This window comes from Ictalurus punctatus, chromosome 16 (genome assembly GCF_001660625.3).
Source record: "Ictalurus punctatus breed USDA103 chromosome 16, Coco_2.0, whole genome shotgun sequence".
Classification (NCBI taxonomy): Eukaryota; Metazoa; Chordata; class Actinopteri; order Siluriformes; family Ictaluridae; genus Ictalurus; species Ictalurus punctatus.
The window spans coordinates 8371275-8395205 of NC_030431.2; the positions used below are offsets into that span (position 1 = coordinate 8371275).

The following is a 23931-nucleotide window of genomic DNA, read 5'->3' on the forward strand; positions in this document are numbered from 1 at the left end:
TGCAATGGGGTTTATTGTAATGTACTGTATCGTATTCAATAATTTTGATTGCAACTGTATATTAAAATATATAATAGAATTTTGTTTATTGACTTTTGAAAGTCTTTCGTGCTGTGGAACACTTTGTTCAACTTAGTGTTTTTAATTTATGAAGCCTTAAATTAAGCAAGAAAATAGTAAAAAAGTTATACTCAAATCTATTCTGCATGACATCCACAGAACTTGAACTGAGACCTACCTACATATGCTACATGCATTATGTTGATACTGTCGTAAAACAGTTATGCAGTTCTGAGGTAAGACAAAGTATGGCTGACATGTCTTGTGGTGTCATTTTCAAGGTTCAGCTATTCCGGTGGGTATTGATGTGCAGGTGGAAAGTATTGACAGCATCTCAGAGGTTAACATGGTGAGTGCCTATTTATTTTATTTACATTGATCTTATAAAAAAGAATACTTACAATTTCATTTAGCACCTCAAAGAACAGAATGGAAGCCAAATAATGCATGTGTGAAAATATAATGGCTGACTGGTTTTGCAGGAAAAATGTTTTTATATTATGTGACATTTATATTTTCTCTTTGGATGTTATCTCTAGGGCTCAAATAAAAGAAGCTTGCCTTTTTAGGATTAACCTAATCCTAATACAGTGGTGCTTGAAAGTTTGTGAACCATTTTTTCTATATTTCTGCATAAATATGAACTAAAGCATCATCAGATTTTTATACATGTGCTAAAAGTAGAGAAAGAGAACCCAATTAAACAAATGAGACAAAACTATTGTACATGTTCATTTAGTTATTGATCCAATATTACATATATGTGAGTGGCAAAATTATGTGAAGATTTGCTTTCAGTATCTGGTGTGACCCCCTTGTGCAGCAGTAACTGCAACTAAACATTTCCGGTAACTGTTGATCAGCTTGGAGGAATTTTATCCCATTCCTCAGTACAGAACAGCTTCAACTCTGGGATGTTGTTAGGTTTCCTCACATTAACTGATTGCTTCAGGTCTATCCACAACAATTCTATTTGATTAAGGTCAGGACTTTGACTTGGCCATTCCAAAATATTAACTTTATTCTTCTTTAACCATTCTTTGGTAGAATGACTTGTGTGTTTAGGGTTGTTGTCTTGCTGCATGGCCCACTTTCTCTTGAGATTCAGTTCATGGACTGATGTCCTGATAATTTTCCATTAGAATTCGCTGGTATACTTCAGAATTCAGTCTTCCATCAATGGTGGCAAATCATCCTGGCCCAGATGCCGCAAAACAGGCCCAAACTATGACACTACCATCAGCATGTTTCACAGATGGGATAAGGTTCTTATAGTGAAATGCGGTGTTTTCCTTTCTACAAACATAATGCTTCTCATTTAAACCAAAAAGTTATATTTTGGCCTCATCCATCCACAAAACATTTTTCCAACAGGCTTCTGGCTTGCCCATGTGATCTTTAGCAAACTGCAGAGGACCAGCACTGTTTTTGGAAAGCAGTGGCTTTCTCCTTGCAACCCTGCCATGCACACCATTGTTGTTCAGTGTTCTCCTGATGGTGGACTCATGAACATTAACATTAGCCAATGTGAGAGAGGCCTTTAGCTGCCTAGAAGTTACTATTGTTTCCTTTGTAAAATTGCAGAATATAACATTTCTTGCTATTGGAGTGATCTTTGTTGGTTGATCACTCTTAAGGAGGGTAACAATGGTCTTAAATTTCCTCCATTTATACACGATCAATCTTACTATGTATTTCATGGAGTCCAAAGTTTTTAGAGCTGGTTTTGCAACCTTTTCCAGCCTGGTGAGCATCAACAACTCTTTCTCTGGGGTCCTCAGAAATTTCGTTTGTTCATGCTATGACACAAGCATGTGTTGTAAAGATGAGACTTTGATAAAGCTCTTTTCTTTAAACACAATAGGTTGCTCACTCACACCTGCTTGTGATCTCATTCATTAAAAAAAAAAAACCCTGACTCTAATTTCACCTTCAAATTAAACTGCTAATCCTAGAGGTTCACATACTTTTGCCACTCACAGATATGTAATATTGGATCATTTTCCTCAATAAATAATGACTATGTAGAATATTTTTTTATCTCATTTGTTTAATTGGGCTCTCTTCGTCTACTTTTAGGACTTGTGTGAAAATTTGATGATGTTTTAGGTAATATTTATGCAGAAATATAGAAAATTCTAACGGGTTCACAAACTTTCAAGCACCACTAAAGGATAATTGTGCCTGGGAGTCATTAAAAGATTGAAATAAATTTCAGTACAATTACTTAAATAAAGAGACACAATCAATATCAACAGAATTAAAATCAACAGAAAAAATCTAATTTAATTAAATGTAATTAAATTTAGGGAAGTGGTAACTCAGTGGTTAAGATTTTGGACTTCTGATCAGAAGGTTGTGAGTTCAAATCCCAGCACTGCCAAGCTGCCACTGTTGGGCCCTTGAGCAAAGCCCTTAACCCTCAACTGCTCAGTTGTATGACTGAGATAATTGTGTTAGAATGATGGTGTCTTCCAAATGCTGTAATGTAAATTAATTAAATGTCTAATTAATTAAAAAGAATAATTGAAATTTTGAATACTATTCTACTGTTGTGGAATACAAAAATCAGTTGTACATTACGAAAAGGTAATCAGTAATCAGCAACTTCATAATTATAAGAAGAATACGTTTTCAATATCTCAGTACTAAAAAATATTAATTTGAACACCTTAAAACACCACTCTTGGACACCCAATCCAGCCAATGGCAATAACACAGAACAACAGTGTGACTTTAGCATCATAGACAGATGTCCATACCACACAGGTGTTTTACAAGTATGATTTCAAGATTCTTAGCATATTTTCTCAATTGATATGTTACTCTTTTTTATGTATATTAACAGAATATGTTACTGAATGCATTTAGGACAGTTTATTCAAACACGTATTAAAAAGTATTGCACACAAACTAGTGTGATCATTATTGCAAATCAAACATCTAAATTTGCTTAATTAGACTATTACTTAATTGTGCATAGGACTTCACAATGACGTTGTATTTGAGACACTACTGGCAGGATGACAGACTGGCCTTCCCATCAACCAACAACAAGAGCCGAACATTTGATGCACGACTTGTGAAGAAAATATGGGTGCCAGATGTCTTCTTTGTTCATTCCAAGCGTTCTTTCATTCATGACACTACAATGGAGAACATCATGTTAAGAGTGTATCCAGATGGAAATATTCTCTACAGTGTCAGGTACAATCATAGCTGTATGCACAAAGACAATTTGAAGACTTAAAAGTTTGTGTGTTTGTATGTAACAGACAATTACACTGACTGTAAAAAAATATATATACATAACAATAGCCATAACAATGAAACCACTGAAAGGTGAATTGAATACCATTGTTATCTTATTACAGTGACATCTGTCAAGGGGTGGGATATATTAGGCAGCAAGTAAACAGTCAGTTTTCGACGTTGATTTGGGTAAGCATATGGATCTGAGCAACTTTGACAAGGGCCAAATTGTGATGGCTACACAACTGGGTCAGAGCATCTCCAAAATGGCAGGCCTTGTGTGGTGTTCCCATTATGTAGTGGTTAGTACCTACCAAAACTTGTCCAAGGAAGGACAACTGGTGAACTGGAGTCAGGGTCATGGGTGCCTAAGACATGGGGAGCGAAGAGTGAGCCATCTGGTCTGATCCCACAATAGCATAAATTGCTGAAAAAGGTCATGCTGGCTAAGAAAGGTGTCAGAACATAGTGTGCATCGCAGCTTGCTGTGTATGGGGTTGCGTAGCCGCAGATCAGTCAGAGTTCCCATGCTGACCCCTGTCCACTACCAAAAGTGTCTACAATGAGCATGTGAGCATCAGAACTGGACGATGATGCACTGGAAGAATGTGGCCTGGTCTGATTAATCATGTTTACTGTCATTTTCCTGGGGAAGAGATGGCACAGGGATGCACTATGTTTTCGGTGCTGATCGGTGTACATCAGACTACTGATTGAATTAGTCATATTAGTAATGCCATTATATATGATCTTTAAAATGTCTTAAACTATATGGACTGTAGTAGTAGTGTTTAAGATATCAGATTTAACCTATCCTGTTTGAAGTTCATCAAACATTTAAATGTAGGCATGGTGGTAACTTGTGGTTTGAATAATGGTAGATATTTTCTTGCGTCATTGGTCATGGAGTGGTTTAACCATCAGAGCATAAGGCATTTGTATGCACTTTATCAGGTGTGTCTTTGTGTGAGAACCCACAGTAAAAAAACATGTTTGTATTTTGAATATGAATAAGAACCGTTTGTATTTTAGTGAACGTGTGTCACCCCTTAACATTTATATATGGTAATACATACAGTATATTCAACTGCAGACAATCCCTACAACAATCTTTTTCCTTAACAAGACCTCACACAGTATTGCTTGAAAGTTTGTGAACCCTTTATAATTTTCTATATATCTGCATAAATATGAGTATTAAAAGTAGACCAAGAGAACCCAGTGAAACAAATATTATACTTGGTAATTTATTTATTTGGGTTAAAATGAACCTTTAGGATAAGCAGTTAATTTGAAGGAGAAATTAGAGTCAGGTGTTCTCAATCAATGGGATGACAATAAGAAGTGAGTGAATGCCCTGTTTTATTTAAAGAACAGAGTCAAACACATTTTGCAACATATGTTTGTGAAATGCATCAAAGCACAAACAAAGGAGATTTCTGAGGACCTCAGGAAAAGAGTTGTTGATGCTGATCAGGCTGGAAAAGGTTACAAAACCATTTCTAAAAAAAAAAAAGACTAATTTGGACCAATCTACAGTTAGACTTTGTAGAAATGGAGGAAATTCAAGACCATTGTGTAGGATCGACCAGGCAGCAGAGATGATAACAAGAAAAGATAAGACATTCCATTTAAACAGCCCTTAACCACTCAAACCATAATTCAAAGACACTGTTGGGACGGGTGCCAACAAGTCTGGGGTGGATGGACAAACCCACCATTGGTAAACACTAGCAGCCTTTGTCACACTGGCCACCTGGCCAAATGTTGCAGTAAAACCATAAATCAACCTCCGAGAATGCCACAAGTGGGTTGTGAAACAAGCCCTTCTCTTGGACTCACCAACACCAGGTAAACCAACAGATAAAACCTAATGTCCTTCACCCATTAAGCGATAACTGCAGGAAGAAATGGGGAAGGAGCCCCCTTCCCTTCTTGAATCAGCACATTCCACAATAAGAGCAATCCACAGAAACAATGACTGTGAAAATTAATACATCTGTACAACAACTGCACCTATCACCTATTTTCTGCCATGCTTCCTTCTGGATTTATTGTGCTTATAACCACTAAGTTGCCACAAATTGTTTAGTTTATTTAGCATACATTAGTATAGGAATACTAGCATGATTATTGTGTTTTACGGTTAATAGTGTACTTAACATATGTTGTGTGTGGTATGTATGTGTTTGTGGAATAATTCTCTGATAGACGAAAGTAAGGAAATTCAGATAGGACGTCATTATATGTATATGTTAGTATTTTGGACAAAGTTTAATCCATGCATCATTAAAAAGCATGGAACCACCCATCTGCAGAGGCAACAGACTGATTAACATCATGGGAGGAGCATTTGACTTACACCCAGCCCTAAGACAATCTCTGGTTGGTTGGAACCCTTATATTGTGGGACTAGCTAGAAAAGAGTTCAAATGCAACTCTCTGCTTTTTGTGTAGGTTCCCTCTTCTCTCTCAGCTAGCTCAAAAATAACTCATCTCACTTCATCGGTAGCGGCGGGAGTCTTCAATCAACATCTGCTCGGAGACTCAGTCTAGAGCTCCCCAGCTTTTGAAAACTCCCAACGACAGCTCTCCAAACACACCTCATACTAGATATCGTTCCATTCAGCATTCTGGTTGGTCTTCCAAGACACCACTCAATGCTGACCAGATGAACAAATAACCATCATGTTAAAACCAACAAGGAAAAACCCTCAAACAAGCAAGCAATACCCCAGACTGTTGCTAAGACTGGTGCATATAATATTAAGTTTAAAGCCCTTCTAAAGAAGTGAAATCAGATTGATAATATTGGTTTATTCAGGTCATGGTCTGGTAAATAACATCCCTTTTTATAAACTCTGAACTTCATTCACTCTGTTAAACCATTTTCACCTCGGCTTGCATGTGCGTACAAGTGTGTGTGGGGAGTTGTTTATGTGTTAGATTAGTTTCTGTGTCATAGAATAGTTAAATAAAGTCTCGTATGTTTTTAAACACGTCTTATTTGTTTATAAGGGTCACTGCCTTGAAGTGCCGATCCTGCTTCCTGCTACATGCTCTTCAAATAATGTTTCACTATATTTAGGATATTATTGCTGGTGGCCATGGAGGTAAGATCTAATGCACAATTAATGAATACGCCAAGTTCAACATTTTGCTGGACGAATAGTTATTCAGAAATACTAAATTATACAAATTTCCCCTTTCTAGCTGATCTGCTAGTCTATCCTGCATATTTGGTGGAGAATACAATAGCTCAATTTAAACAGTTAATTTTCGTTACATATAATGGTGGAGAATACAACAATTTAACCCAAACAGCTAATTTTGCCTACAATTGTTACCCACCCCATGAGTGGTTGGCCAGAAAGGAAAACATTGCATTTCACCATAAGAACTTTAACCCATCTGTGAAACATGGTGACGGTAATATTATGGTTTGGGCCTATTTTGTTGCATCTGGGACAAGACGACTTGTCATCATTGATGGAATAATGAATTCTGAATTATACCAGCATATTCTAAAAGAAAAGGTCAGGACATCTGTCTGAGAACTGAATCTCAAGAGAAAGTGGGTCATGCAGCAAGATGACCCCAAACACACAAGTCATTCTACCAAAAATGGTTAACGTTAATGTTTTGGAATGTCCAAGTAAAAGTCCTGACCTTAATCCTATAGAAATGTTGTGGAAGGACCTGAAGCAAGAGAGTAAACTCATAAACATTCCAGAGTTGAAGCTGATCTGTACTGATGAATTTTCTCAAATTCCTCCAAGCTGATGTGCTGGACTGATCAACAGTTACCAGAATCATTTTAGTTGCAGTTATTGCTGCAAAAGGGGGTCAGACCAGATACTGAAAGCAAAGGTTCATATACTTTTAGGTCATATTTTGCATTATGTTTTAAGTCATATTTATGCAGAAATATAGAAAATTCTAAAGGGTTTACAAACTTTAAAAAAAAAAAAAACAGCATTGTATTTCTGAAATACATTAATATATGACATACAATAATATCAAATGGGTTGTGTTTTGTTACAGAATCACTGTGACTGCTTTGTGCTCTATGGACTTCAGTAACTTTCCTCTAGATACACAGAACTGTTCTCTGGAACTTGAGAGTTGTGAGTACTAATGTTACATGTATCAATCACCTACTGTTTTTTTTTTTATTTAGTTTTTTCACCATCCCAGTAATGTCCATGCTATAGCCTAAGTAGCTCAAAAATAACAATATACAATATATGGACTACAGAACAAATTATATACTGTTATACACAGGAAATTAAATATTTCAGTTAAAATATTATTCTGGTGAGGTTCTAGATTGACTATATCTGATGAGGCTGTTGAGTGACTATATTGTAATTCAATAATTGTGTGTTTTTTGTAATGTGGCCTGCTCTGAAATCAGTTATCCTGGCAGGCAAAACTTTCCACAATTTTATCCCCCCTGTGCTTTCTTGAAGATGCTTACAATGAAAATGACCTTATGCTCTACTGGAAGAATGGGAACGATTCATTAAGGACTGACGAGATTGTACTCTCACAGTTTTTTATTGAAGAATTCCACCCATCCTATGGGCTAGCTTTTTACAGCAGTACTGGTATGTACTTCTCCATATGCATTTTAGCTGTTTTATTTCTCTGCAGGTAGGAGTTGCTTTTTGACATTGATTCCAAACTATACACTTCCACTCAGATTCTAGAATAATCACCCAAGTCTAGCTAGAAAAAACTGGTCTCAGATCAGTTGGGAAAGAGCAACTTTAATTTATTACCCTTGATAGCCATGAGGGAATTAGTTTAACTTTTTTTTTTTTAAAGAGTGAGAAAGATAAATTAACATAAACCAATATATAGCAGTCTTGAATTTTTATTGAGAAAGAAAAAAAAATACATAGAAACATATGCCATACGCTACACACCTCTTTCTATCATTTATCCATCCCCTGGGTGCTTGCATACTTTTTATTATACTTTTTTCTGTTCCTGGATTTTTTTTGTTTTTGTTTAATAATTTAGCCTTCCTGTTGAAAGCTGAAGTGGTGTGCTGCTTTTTTCTCTCTAACATACTGTTTTCACTCTCCCAGGCTGGTATAACAGACTCTACATAAATTTCATACTGAGGAGATACATCTTCTTCTTTATGCTTCAGACATACTTCCCCACCATGCTCATGGTCATGCTCTCCTGGGTCTCCTTCTGGATTGATAGGAGGGCAGTCCCTGCTCGTGTTTCACTAGGTATCACATTCTGGGACACCAAAACCTGTGCTTGTACAATAGAGTAATTTTGCGCTTTATGTGGTCAAAGACCCAAGCATAAAAGGACAGGCAAATGAAACATGAGGAGTACTGATTGCTGAGTTTTGGGGCAGTGCTTTGGGACACTATGATAAAGACAGACCTGATCACTGTGTTTTAGTTTAAGCTCACTGATATCAGCTTCTCCCCCTTATTAAGCTTGAAATTTATAATATGGTAATATATAACATATGACACCCACTGCAGACATTTGGGGATATATGATAGACTAGTATTAACAAATTAGACTGATTTGAGAGTGAGTGTCATGTCAAACTCCCAGAATGCTCCATGGCCTTTAAACATGGCCAACAATTCCCATGTCACACAGCCATTCGTTCGTAATGTTCACTCTTACATTATTACTGACTGCTTTCTGCTTGCACCTGAACTCAATCACACACACACACACACACACACACACACACACACACACACACACACACACACACACACAAACACACAAACACACAATCCCACAATGTGTAGTGTCGGCCAGTGGTCCGTAACTAACATACCAAGACTTTGTTTGCGAGTCTGTAGTTCATGATATTGTTTTCGGTTTCCTGGTTTCTTGGTTCTGGCCTTGCCCTGTTAACTCTTTTTGCTGATCACCTGACCTTCTGCCTGTTCATGTTTTTCCCCCTAACAGTTTGGATCTGATTGCCTGTCTATTTTTTTCAATAAAAGCATTACCTGCAAGTGCAGCCATCCCTGCCTCCTGACAGTGGGCTTGTGTCTCTCTTCTAAAGTCAAGTGATAATGAAATTAGGCAGCCATTAAACTGTATTATATGGGTTTAATTATTTGAAATACTGACCCTCAGTAATTCCTGATATCATCTTTTATATTCACTCTTTATTTTTTCATGTCTTTGAGGTTTTTTAAAGTTGCAGCTATAAAATGGCCTATTATTATAGGTAATTACAGCTCTCATATTCAGAGAGACTTAAGCATCATATGCAGTTCAGTTATGCCGAACAGGTATTTTAGTTGTATAACTACCTAGCTGGACAGTTTACCTATGTTGTGGAATTTTAACATTACCATGTTTGGTAATGATCTTTGTATTTTTTTCATTGCTAAATCAACATACACTGATATTCTGTTTTATTGATTTTTCAAGTTAACAGCATAAGATTAACCATCTCTGTGAGTAAAACTGATTTAACAAAATATTCTTCCACTTCTGTTGCTCCAAATGCTTCCAAATTTGTAACAGAGATGTTTCCAAATCCCTAAATGCCTTGTAGGGGTGAATTCCGACAGTATAGGCTATCCAGATTAATAATATTAAAGGGTTACATCATGTGAGACCTTTAGTTATGAGATTTCAAATCACACTGTAGTTATCAAACTGGAAAGGTGTTAATCGTGATTATTAAGTAGTTTTATCATGTTGGGGTCACCACTCTGTTGGGACCACCTACTGGTCCAAAGACAGTATCCAACGGAGAGGAAGAAGGCTTCTTACATGTTACTGTCTTTCGTTTATGTGATATAATAACATATTAATTAATTATTAATCAACTTTAAATATGATCCTCTTTTTACTTCATCTGACTCCAATTATGAACAAGATATTTTGAGATATTAAAATTCCAATCTTTATCATTTAATTTATATTGATATTTGATCATCCTTTATTTAGATTGTGTTTGTTCAATCGGATTCTAGTGTTACTTAGAGTCTCATACTGGCTGTGTACATGGATCTTACACTCACAAATGTGCCAGTCTTGGTCATTAGACAGAATTTATTGACTTATAGGCCACCCATGCTTGCTCTATCTTAAAAGTTACTTTGTTTAGTCCCCATACTTCCATTTCAAAGGGAACGCAACGTTATGTGAACTTCACGCTGTGGGAAGAACCCTTGCACGTGACCAATATCCGGAAATCATGCATAATTTATAGGACTGCCATGGTCAGGTGATGTGGCAGTTTTGCACACTGCGTGACTATAAAACGGCATCTGTGAACCACGTCATCATTCTTATTATATTCAGTGAAAGACTGCATATTCATGGTTTGTGTGAACACTCACAAAAAAAAGACTCCTCATTTCCTCTCTATTTAAAAAAAAAATCTTTTCACTTTTCTTTCTCTTAAAATAAAGTATGAGTCAGTGAGAATTCAGTAAGTGTGTTACGCCTTGCTCCCGTTTCATTATGGGGGGACAGACATACTTTCTATGTGAAGTGTCTCAGGGTGGATCATGCCACAGTGGCCCTTGAGGGGGCTAACTGCATGCATTGTGAAGGCTTTACAATCAGGCAGCTCTGCTCATAGCTTGCTCTCTTCTAAGCCAACAGGAGTTGGGTTTCAGAGCCCCATGGATCTGGGCCAGCTGCTGTTGAGGAAGCCAGCCGGCTCAGGTCCTGGGGATCCCGTATGAGAGGAGCCAGAGATGAGTGCAGCGCTATCTCTTGCTCAGTCTACCAGGTCCAGCTCTCCGCTTGATCATGGAGCTTCCTTCCAGTATGGAAAGTCAACCCACCCTGTCTGAGAACTGAATCTCAAGAGAAAGTGGGTCATGCAGCAAGATGACCCCAAACACACAAGTCATTCTACCAAAAATGGTTAACGTTAATGTTTTGGAATGTCCAAGTAAAAGTCCTGACCGGGAGCCTTAAACATAAAACTAAAAACATAGAGAAGCTCTCAAGCATATAAAGAGCTGCTTGAAGTGATTACTAGGGCTGTAGAAAAACTTGTTCTCTTCTACCCAGTGAATATAAATCCCGGGTGAATATATATTCTCACTAGTGAATATAAATCTCCCTCACACTGTAGAAAACGTCTGGGTTACGCATGTAACTCTGTTCCCTGAGAAGGGAACGAGACGTTGCCCGTGTGCTTGGCCAGTATCTGAAGCTTGTGTAACATCATGCTTATTTATAGGCCTGCTGTGATCAGGAGATGTGGCAATTAAGTGCATCACGTGATCTATAAATGGCACCTGTGAACCGTGCCATAAACCTCTATTATCTGAAGCGAAGACACAATTCACAGGTTTGCCCCAGTATGACAAAGCTATACAATGTCACACTGCCGTCTCAGGGAACATGCATAACCCAGATGTTCCCTTTCAAAGGGAACTCGACACTGCTTCAGCTCAACGCTGTGGGAACGAGAATACTCACTCCATCATACTGAGGGTACGGCCTGTTCAAAAAGATCAGAGCCTGAGGGTCACTGTAAGACACTCGAGCCCGGGGCGGAATGTATATCTAGGCTGTATTATGGAATGAATTTGTGCGGCGTAGGCAACCCCGCCACAGCACACGCATCCTGCAAGGTTACCCCTTTGGACAAAGCCTTCAGGAAGGTGACCCCCCCCTAGTGGAATGAGTCCTTATGCCCAGAGCGTAGCGAGACTGCATGCCTTATAACCGATAGAGATTGCTTCCGTTATCCAATTAGAGATGTGCTGCTTTACTGTCACCGCCAAAACAGACCAGCAGCTGCTCCGACTTACGCCACCAGCCGGAGCGGTAGACGGAAGTAGAGAGAGCACTTACTGGACACAGTCGTTGCAATTTCTCTTGTTCCGGTAGGAGGAACAGAGGAGGGCAGACTCCCACAAGTTCTAGCGAGAGTTCGCCAAGACCGTCTATGTCTGCTGCTAGTAGCAGCTTATTGGCGTACTCGAATATGGTTCTCAGAGACGGCACTCCCTGGGAGATTACCGTTCACAGGGATCTACTGCCTTAAGCCAGAGGGTTGATTAAACACCCTCGGCCGGAACTATGGAAACTGTGTGTCTGGCCCATGAACTGGCCCATGAACTGGGCACCAGTTCATACATTCTGGTCTCTCAACTGAGGTTGTAGAGACCATGTTGAATGCTAAAGTACCATCCCTGAGAAAATTGTATGCGCTCAAGTGGTGGCTTTTTGTTTCATGGTGTGAAGAACAACAGTTAGACCCACTAAATTGCACAATAGCTACAGCCCTAGAGTTCTTACAGGGACATTTCTCAGCAAGGTTAGCTCCTTCTACAACCCCAGTTCCAAAAAAGATGGGATGATGTGTAAAAAAAACAAAAACAAAAAAAAACAGAATGCAATAATTTGCAAATCTCATAAACCCATATGTTATTCACAATATAAGGTTTATGTGTGGTGTCAGGTGGCTGAGGCCCATCTGCAGACCATGATTACCTTCTTGGGATTTGGCTGTGGCCCTGGAAGGTCTGTCAGATGCCCCATTTGAGCCCTTAGATTCAGCTTTAGAGAAGCAGACTCTAAAGGCAGCTCTTCTGCTGGCCCTGACATCTCTCAAATGAATAGGAGATCTACAAGCTTTCTCTGTTGCCCCCTCCTGCCTTGACTTTGCCCCTGGATTAGCTAAGGCCTTTCTGTATCCTAGGCCAGATTATATTCCTAAAGTGCCAACATCTGCTACCCAGCCAGTAGAGTTGCAGGCTTTCTCCCTCCTCCATTCCTCATACTGGAACAAGAGAAATTGCACCTAGTGCCCAGTAAAGGCTCCCTTTACTTACATCCAGCACTCCGGCCAGTGGCAAAAGTTGGAGCAATTGCTGGTCTGCTTTGGCAGACAGTAGAGGTGATGCTGTGTTGAAGCAACGCATCTCTAATTGGATAGTGGAAGCAATCTCTGTTGCTTATGAGGCGTGCGGTCTCGCTATGCCTCTGGGGATAAGGGCTCATTCCACTAGGTGGTTGCCTCCTCGAAGGCTTTATCCAAAGAGAAGAGGAGGGACCAATATAGAGTGATATTCCAGTCTCCACTCAGTGTGATATGTTATCTTGTATGAAGATGCTAATTTTGTGGAAGAGAGTTCAAATGCTAATTTTCCTAAGAGACCTTTGTTTTCTCAGATAGCAGTTCTCTCCAGATTCAGACATCTTGGCACCAGTGTTACAGCCCCAAGATTATATACTGATGCTTTTTAAGAGAAAATGGAATAAGCTTTTGAGTAGATGCCACCTTTTCAGTTTTATTTGTTCCCTACTATATTTATACAGATGCACATAGTTATAAGAAAAGTATTTTTGTCAGTAAAGGTCTATGGCATATTTTAAATGTTTTGAGTGCAATTTTCTTTATCCTCTCCAATCATTTTTCTTTATCTTTTTCTTGCTTTCTGTGCAGGTATCACTACTGTGTTGACCATGTCCACCATAATCACTGGTGTGTCAGCTTCCATGCCTCAGGTGTCCTATGTGAAGGCTGTAGATATGTACCTGTGGACAAGTTTCCTCTTTGTCTTTCTCTCCGTCATTGAATATGCTGCTGTTAACTACTTCACCACAGTGGAGGAGATGAAGAAACTCAAGAGGGGAAAGGTCAGGGCCAGAACGGCACCCACTCTTGAGGACTGACTATGACTTTCTGTTAATTTTTGCTTGTTATAACTTAAATCCTGACTTGAAAAATCCATCACTTGCTATGACCTTAGGACTGCAATTATCACATACAATTTTGCACTTGAGTCCCCTTTAGTGAACAGTGGACTAGTTCAACAAAACAAACTTCATATAAAAACCATAATGAATTTCCTTTACTTTCACACTATCCCTTATTACCCAGATGAGGATGGGTTACCTTCTGAGTCTGGTTCCTCTCAAGGCTTCTTCCTCATATCATCTTAGGGAGTTTTTCCTTGCCACCGTCGCCACAGGCTTGATCGTTAGGGATAAATTCACACACATAACACCTGTATCCTACGTTTATATATTTCTGTAAAGCTGCTTTGAGACAATGTCCATTCTTAAAAGTGCTATACAAATAAAATTGAATTGAATTGAATTGAACTTGCCAATAGCCACCAACCAATCGACATCCAACCACTGGAATAGTATTATGTCTTTGGCCTTATTTAGAATGTGGTGCCTTGTTTATTGAAGGCCACTTAAGATGTCAGTTTTCTGCTCAATTTATGCAAGCCAGTAGCAATTATATTTAGCCATGTCACAGTATAGAAGTTTCTCCCACTGTTGGGCTATATATATATATATATTTTTTTTTGTAGGTTTTAAGGTTACACTATTTTTTAAAGTTAATACACTTAGGTACCTGTAAAGGAATTTGAAACACTATACAGAATTTAGAGTTTACATTAAAGAACCACATTGTTTTCTTATATTAACCATATATCATTCTATGCCTTATATCAGGGGCTTCAGCACCCCCATCTTTCCTCTAATACATACTAAAATATTAAGAAATACATATCAAATTCAATTAAATTCACTGTCAGATAGAAACATATTACTATGTTCAACATTACTGAGTTTCTCTGAACAAGATGCATAGCCTGTTGTTTGAATTTTGTGTGTAGCAGCGTGGGTGCTGCAGATGCAGAGTAACCAATATAAATTATAGTAAATTCATAAAATTTTCACTTTTAAAAGTTTATGGACTTGGTGGCTCAGTGATTAAGGCTTTCAGCTACTACAGCTGTGAGTTTTAATACCAGCATCACCAAACTGCCATTGTTAATCCCTTAAGCAAGGCCCATAACCACTTGACTGCTCATTTATATCCTGTCTCAATGTCCCTTGGACAATGTCATGGTCCCTTTGGATAAAAGAATATTCAAAATTAATAAAATATAAAATGAGGTTGAAATGTTGTCAACTTTCTTTGTTCAAATAAACATAATTACATTTTATTTGTTTAGCACTATTAACAATGGGCATTGCCAGAAAGCTGCTTTACAGAAATCCAGATTGGCTCAATCCACAATTCTAAGTAAAATATTTTCTGCCTCACTTAGCCCTCTGCTTACTGAAGAATGGGAATTGGTTCAAAACAATAGTTAGTAAGTCCTGATGTCTACTACAAAGGACATTGAATAAAAGTTGTGTTTTGAAAAGGGTTATAATTATTGTATAATTCTGAAATCTTACTAAATTGAAGTCAAGACCCATGTTGAAGAAACTATTTGATTATTAGCAAGAGAAACATAATATCTGCAAAAATTTGATCACTTACCTTCTTTGTTGCCATAAAATGTGGAAGTTGCAATGGCCACCATTTTGAAAAGAAAGTCTGTGTGCTCTGTTAGCCACACCCCCAAAAATGTGGCATCACTAGAAATAAATTGCATAAACTGTGCTTGACTTACAGGTCTCAGACTCATGTCCCTCATAGAGGAAAAAAATAATTGTGGCTACCCCAGTCTGAAACTGTCTCTGAGAATTACCTCATCTCATTTCATCAAGATGTGTTTTAGTTATAATATATGCACTTTGCCATTCTACTGCATCAAGCATGCAATCATTTCAGCTACTATACACAGATTTATTGAAAATCTACAGGAGTTGATTCTCAAACAGGTGACTGAATCCTCAGTGTTCCCTTCTTAGATAGACCCTCTTAGATAAAAAATAATTAGAGAGTAAAACTGTCACCCTTCTATAATGAGCACATGTGCACCTTTAAGCACCCAAAATTTGACCATACAAAAGTTAGAAGTTAAATGGTGTAGTAGCTAAATTTTTATTATTCCAAATGGAAGGAGAGGGTTCTTTGCTATAAAAAGGCTCTTAGTACTGTTAGATAAGCATATTTCATCACCTTAATAGAAAGTAAGCAAAATAATCCTAGATTCTTATTTAATACAATAGAAAAGTTAACCAGGAACAACACCACCTCAGAAGAACAAATACCAACATTATGTAGTAGTGATGACTTTACTAACTTTTTAAATGACAACATTGAAAATATTAGGCATAATATTGAGAGTATTAACTTAAAGTCAAATTGATAACTATGTAGAAAACAATATAACTATGTAAGGAGAAAAAAAAATCACTCCAACAGAACTAATTTCACTAATGTCCTCTTCAAAGATCCCTTACCAACACATTTCTTCAAACAGGTACTACCCAAATATTTTTTCCCCATCTCTAACACACCCCCTGCAACTCAGGATGGACTGCTAAATTAGCTGATTAGTTTAATCAGGTGTGGTGGGATCAGGGAAAAATCTAAAATGTGCAGGGCAGGGGATACTCCAGGACAAGGGTTGGAAACCTGTGCCTTAACATCATTTAGCCACTGACAAGATGCCAAGACATAATCTTTTAGAGTTACACCATTTGAAAGTGTTAGTTATGCCAAATAGCAGTGCCTGTCTTTTGGTGCTAATCCATGATAATAAGTATATAACATTTTAGCTAATGTTATTCTGATTCCTAAATAAAATTCTCAATAAATATCTTGGTCAGATTATAACCAAGTAGCTCACTTGCTAGGGTGTCCATGTCTCTTTCTAAGCAGGCTGTGCACACATCTCTTTTTGTTTACAAACACTAACGTGGTCTCACACTGGTGAATGTGCAGCCAGCTGTTCAAACCGGAGGACTATAAAGCAGTTTGAAAAAGAGTTATTGGGTCTTCTCCCAAAGATGATGCTAAAGATAATGGTGATTCTGTCTGTATTTAATACAAAACGGAGAACAGAGATGCTCCATGTCCAGAAAAAAACAGCTCAACTGACGTAGGAGAACTAGCTCGTCTCTGCTAGCAAAGGTTTGTGTTCACCCACGTAACTACTAGCAACATCAGGGTTGCCAACTCTCACGCATTTGTGAGACACACTCTTTCAGCCTGCCTCTTACACTCTCACAATGCCCAAGTAAATCTCACACCAAATTCAATATCAAGCCAACATAAAAATACATCATAGTCACAAATCTGCTCACAAATCTGCTCATGTGTTTTTTTCCTGTCAGTATTGAGAAGGTATGAGGTTTAAACAGATCACTCACTGTAGCCCCGCAACTTCTTGATTGTACTAGTCTGAAGTGGCTGGGTCCTGTACAATCACATTTCCTCCCACGCTGTGTAAAGTCACTGTATATAAGCCGCTAACCACCGCCGGCGCCACACTCACTGGAGATGGAGATATTAAGACGTTGTTGTGAAACGCAAGTGTTTGTGCACACAAATCATTCAATTTACATGTCTAAAATAGCTATTATTCATTCATTCTTTATGGAATTGTAGCCTGCATCAGCCAGTTTTATTGAGATTTGAAAAACAGTTGTGATCACTAATAATGGCACCCTTGGTAAATATGAGCAAAGAAGGCTGTGAAAATTGTTTTTATTGTTTAACCTTTTGGTCTTTTGTTTAAAAAAAAATCACAAAAATACTCTGCTCTCATGGATATCAAACAACTGCAAACACAAAACAGGTTTATCCAAAAAATATCTTTGTTATATATAAATGTACAACAATTATTGGCACCCTTTTATTCAATACTTTGTACTACTTCCCTTTGCCAAGATAACAGCACTAAGTCTTCTCCTATAGTTCTGGGCTGGAAACCTGTTTGTTTAGCTTTTTGTTATTAGTGTTTCTCTTAGATAAAGGTACTGATCTGAAGGTTCATGGGCATAGAGAGTTTGGTAACCCTTTCTATGAAGCCCATGCTTATAATGAATTATAGCCCCATTTATAATTATTTATAAGCAAGTATTACTGCTCTATAAACACATTTATAATGACACCTAAAGACATATACTTAGTTATAATAACAGTTATAGCTACATTTATATTATTGTTATAATTAATTATAAGTGATACACTTGCTTTTTCAATGCCCATGCTCATAATGTATTATACACCAATTTTTATAACATTATTATATTGTAGTTATAATGAATTGTTAGTAGTGCAGATTTATTTCTATGTCCAATAAGTTAATTATTTTATATTATTCTTGATAGTTGTGTTGTGCTGACTTATAAATACTTGTAAGTTATAATACAATTACTTACCTTTGTAAATGCATCATTGATGGTTTTAAGTAAAGTGAAAGCATAGGATGCGGTTTCAATAATGCAAATGTTAAGAAATTATGAACATGACTTTAAAATTGTTTAATTGCAAATGTAACTACTGAACAATAATGGTTTTAATAAAGTAATGAAAAAAACGGAAATATTAATGCAAACAGTTGCAAAGCTTTTTTTTTTTTTGCAAAAGTTTGCAAAAGTTCTCCATCAATTTTCATCTGGGAGATTGTCTTTTTGATGGCACTGCTGATTGCAGCATGACATCTATCAGTAAATGAGGAGAGCTTCTCCACATACTCATTCCATGGAGGGATTGTGTCAAAGACCTCAGGAGCAGCTAATTTCAGTTCATTAATATGATTTGTTGCATTAATATGTTTTTTCATCATTGTATTAAAACCATTACTGTTCAGTAGTAACATTTACCAATAAACAATTTTAACCCCTTTTTACCAGTACACTGGCATTCCATTCAGATGGCGGAATGGAAATCGACTTATCAGACATTTTCAATCCGTATAAACAAATGAATTATTTTATTGCCACAATTCTGTTAGAAGATTGGCATTCTGTGTGTGCAGTGTCATGACAGGCACTCACAGTAGGCTAAGCATGCTTATTTTTGTCCGCCGCCACTGTGAATATGGGTGGGAACAGGATTTGACATCATCCATCAAAACTTGGCAGACTCTCTTTTTAATTTATTTTTTATAATCTTTCAAAGCTGTTGTAAAGTACAGGATAGCTCGATACCACTAAAATTAGCACTTCCATTTAATTTAAAAAAATATATATATTTATTTATTTTTTATTACTAAAACGGTGATCATCTATTGACCACACGTCTTCCCGTGATATGATTACACAGGTCAGAGTTCACCAAATTTGAATTTTCGCAGCATATTACAGGACGAAAATTCTACGCATGAGCTTGCTTTTATGGTCTACAGTCTTCGGATGTGTTTGAATTGAAGTCAATGATGAGATAAAGCCTATTTTGACTGCCCCATGACTCTGGCGAGGAATTGCAGGGGGTTTTTTCGAGAAAGACAGCGTGGATTGAACCGAGGAGCATTCCAGCATGAAGTGGACATGGTCCTTGAAAAGTATGTAAATTATTTTTATTAATAATATTTTAGTAATATTAGTAATTTTTTTCACGTGGCATGGCCGAAATTGTTTTCCACATGTAGCATAACACTGCATTTTTTTTTATCATAATAAACAACAGCAAATGCACCAGCATGGGTTCTTTGATAGCTAAATAGAAATATTATGAAATTATTATTGTTATTATATAAATATAAAAGCCAATTTAGCTTTTACTATGGGTGATTTTGGGTACTGTTTGTACTTTGCATTCATGGTCATTTATTGTTACAGAGAAGAAGACAATGCTCCTGATTCTCCTCACACTTCTTCTGAGGCTTTGTAGGAGCCAGTGCTCCTACATCTACAACACAACCTGGACAGGACAGGTGGCACAATATTAACGAGGATGATGTGCCTCCCATACAACATCACTTTTCTCCTGCCCACACTCCTAGGGTACAGCTTGGTAGCCACCAACAGCACACTTCTCTAGAGCTGTTCTACTTAGTTTTTTGGTAAAGTCTCAGTCTCTGCAACAACACAAACGTATGCAGAGTAAAATCAGGGTCTGTAGACACCATAGAGTCCTGTAATTAGCCTGAAGATATACAAATTCCTGGGCCTAGTCATTTACTGTGGCCTAATAAAGCCATCAAGAGTTTGAGATTTGTGGAGAATAAGTTACATAATTTTCCATTCCCAACCTCTGTCCTGGCATTCTACAGATTTGAGGCAATATTCTGGATCCTGTACAAGAGCAACCTCAAAGATGATGAGCAGAATGACCGGATAAAGGCACCACTGGCTATAATTGGCTCTTTTTTGTGAAGCCCACCAGGAAGCAGCTCTTAGTGACACGCAGGGTATACAACCAGCCTCACCAGAACCTGACCATTGATGAAAGAATGGTAGCCACCAGGTCTAGAACTGTGGATTTTTGGGAGTGATGAAGCCATAAGTTCAGCATGTCTGAAGCAGTGGAGGCTTCAGCTGTCAGTGACATGTCACAGGTGGTAGAGAAGAGGCTATCCAGTGACTATTGTAAACACCTCAACCTCTGCCAAGAGAGACAGAGCCTCAGCTGGGAGAAAATGCGATTACTGCCTTCAAAGAAGAAGTACAGCAAGACTATTTACAAATCCAGGTCTTGTGATGTGTTCCTGAGTACTATAGAGGACCATCTTAGTTTCAGTGAGTTGGATGTCAAGGACAGCCAGGCTCTAGGATGTCTAGGATGCACAAGACTCTTTTAATTTTTTTATTCAAGGTTATGCACTTTTGTTCATGTTTTGCATCTACTAATTTATATTTTGCACTTTCATATTTCTTGTAAATAGTTATTTTTGCCTTCTAAAATCCAATCCCACATTTATGTCACAGGAGGTGGAACAGCATTTTCTGCATGCCTATATTACATATATGACAGTGCTAACAGGACTCTGGTACTGATTTCAACAATGGTTAAATGAAATGAATACGTTTCAAACTTTTTATTTGTGAAATTGCACATTTAGTAGCTAAGCGTTTCATGCCATTCCCATTTGTTATTTCATTTTGTGCCATTTGGATATATGTTTTGTGTATTTTGTTGGTGGTCTATGCTATCTGCACATGTTCTATTTGTGTAATAAGCACATCTTCATGTTTTCTTAACATTTGCATTATGGAAACTGCATCCTAAGCTTTCACTTTGCTTAAAGCCATCAATGATGCATTTATAAAGGTTAGTAATTGTATTATAACTCACAATAAGTATTTATAAGGCAGCACAACACAACTATCAAGAACGTAAAATATAAAATAATTAAATATTTCTGCATTTTTATGACTACATTAATGGATCACTAAGACTGACTAATTAATACTTATAAATTGATGTATAATGCATTATGAGCAATGTCATTGAAAAAGCAAGTGTATCACTTATAAGTAATTATAACAATAATATGAATGTAGCTATAACTGTTATTATAACGAAGTATAGGTCTTTATATGTCATTATAAATGTGTTTATAGAGCAGTAATACTTGATTTTAAATAGTCATAAATGGGACTATAATTCATTATAAGCATGGGCTTCATAGAAAGTGTTACCAAGAGTTCTTTTAGTCCACTGTTGATGGTGGAGTGGCTGGTGTCTTTATGTCACAGGGTGCGCTAATGCCTGTGATACCTGGCTTTCAGTCATAGATAGTCTTGCTGACTAGTCTCTACTTCCTCTTAAGCCACTACAGGACAAAAGCATATCTGTGCGCTCTCTCTCTCTCTCTCTCGCTCTCACATGCATGTGTGCATCCCCCTCTCTCTCTAGCTACACATGTTACTCCTGATTACTGATGACATGCAGGTGATCTTGACTTTTATTGCCCCCTGGTCCTGGTTGATCCATATTGTGATCCTGATACTCTACTTCTGCTAGGAGCCTCTTTCACATGAGGATCATTCACTGCTGCTGAGGATGCCACCACATGGTGAACCTACAGATTGCTGTCAGATTGTTGTGGATGGTACCACAGTGATGTTTGTGGATGGTCTCATTTGGAAAGATTTGCATTTACTGAAAACAATTTCTTCTTGAGTCTCATTCATTATTCAATGAATAACTTCACTTGGTTACTATAAATGAAATGTTCAAAACACTAATGAAACCAAAAATGCTCATACTGAAGATCCTTTCAAAAGCACTGTTTGAAGTTAGAGTATACAGTTTTCGATGAGTAATCCCACCATCCAGTGTCACTGGAAAGAGTATGGGTTCCCTTTTAAGGCTGGTTCCTCTCAAGGTTTCATCCTTATGTCATCTCAGGGATTTTTTCCCTTGCCACCGTTGCCTCTGGCTTGCTCATTAGGGATCTAAATCTATATCCTGGTTTCTGTAAAGCTTCTTTGTTAAAAGTGCTATAAAAATAAGCTTGAAATTGAAATGAAGGCTGCATCAGATCACTGAGTAATCACTGGCTAATGCTGTCGAGGAGAGAAGCTGCCATGTCTTGCATTGATGGCTGGTTTTACATTAATGTATACGTGGTTTACAATCTGAAAGAAGAACATGTGTGTAATGTGTTATTTTACAGTTCCCTAGATCCTCCAAAAACTGGCTAGCCAAAGTTCACCTATAGCTAGCCAAATATTGACAAAGTAAGAAGTCAAATAGGCTAACAAGCATATAGGAACAAATAAGACTTGATGTAAATTAAAGTAATAACACTTAATATTTGGTTGCATATCCCTTGCTTGAAATAACTGCATCAAGCCTGCAACTCATTTACATCAGCACATTGTTGGTTTCTTCCGTTGTGATACTTTTCCAGGCTTTTACTGCAGCCTCTTTCAGTGATTGTTTTTTAGGGGGGGAAGGGGTTTCTCCATTCAGTCTCCTCTTCAGGTTGTGAAATGCATGCTCAATTACGTTAAGATCTTTTGATGGATTTGGCCAGTCTAAACCCTTCCACTTTCCCACCCTGTTAAAATCCTTTGTTGAGTTGGCAGTGTGTTTTGGATCATTGTCTTGCTCTGTGATAAAATTAATTTTCATGAATTTGTATGCAGTTCTCTGTACATTGGTATACAAAGTGTTCCAAAATTCATTCTGCTGCTACCATCATGGGGTATATCATCAATAAAGATTAATGAGCCTGTTCCAGAAGCACCCATGCAAGCCCAAGCCATTACACTACCTCCACCATGTTTCACAGATGAGCTTGTATATTTTGCATCATGAGGATATACTTTCTTTCTCCACTGGACTTTCCATCACGTTGGTAGAAGTTAATGTTGGTTCCAGAACTTTTGTGACTTACCTCTGTATTTCTTTGTGAATTCCAATCTGGCTTATCATTGATGAGTGGTTCGTATCTTGTGGTATGGCCTCTACATTTCTGCTATTGAAGTCTTCTTCGAATGGTGGAATGCAATGCCTTCACCCTTGCTCTATGGAGGTTGTTGATGATGTTGCTGACTGTAGTTTTGGGGTTTTTCTTCACCATTTCTCACAATGTTTCTGTCATCAGCTGTTGTTGTTTTCCTTGGCTAATACATTTGGTGTATGTTGTTCAGTACACAAGTGTTTTTGTTATTTTTCAAGACATTCCAAATTGTTGTATTCCCAGTGTTTGTGCAATGCCTCTGATTGATTTCCTCTCTTTTCTCAGCTTCAAAATGGTTTGCTTTTCTCCCATAGGCATCTCTGTGATCATCATGTTGGCTAAACCTTTTTAACAATAAATGCAGTCTTCACAGGTGAAATTGAAGGCTAGAACCAAGAGTAGATGTTCACAGCTTTCTAGTGTTTAAACTATCAATCTAACAGGACACACCTGTGTAATCAGAAACACCTGTCAGGAAGGGACTGTATATAGGCTATAATTGGAATGTTGTTACAACTACCTGCTAGGGGGACAAACCTGCCTGGATTGGTAAGGATACTCTGGTAATCATTTG

The 23931-nt window shown here is 37.7% G+C and overlaps 1 protein-coding gene across 1 annotated transcript in view; it reads left to right on the top strand.

The window, feature by feature from the left end:
* Nucleotides 1–23931, top strand: part of gabrr3a (gamma-aminobutyric acid type A receptor subunit rho3a) — a 50163-nt gene that overhangs the window by 25082 nt on the left and 1150 nt on the right. Inside the window, exons 4-9 of the mRNA XM_017488436.3 lie at nt 342–409; nt 3044–3267; nt 7357–7439; nt 7785–7922; nt 8409–8561; nt 13742–13935. Of these exons, the coding sequence (XP_017343925.2) occupies nt 342–409; nt 3044–3267; nt 7357–7439; nt 7785–7922; nt 8409–8561; nt 13742–13935 (860 nt within the window). The remainder of the gene's footprint in view (nt 1–341; nt 410–3043; nt 3268–7356; nt 7440–7784; nt 7923–8408; nt 8562–13741; nt 13936–23931) is intronic.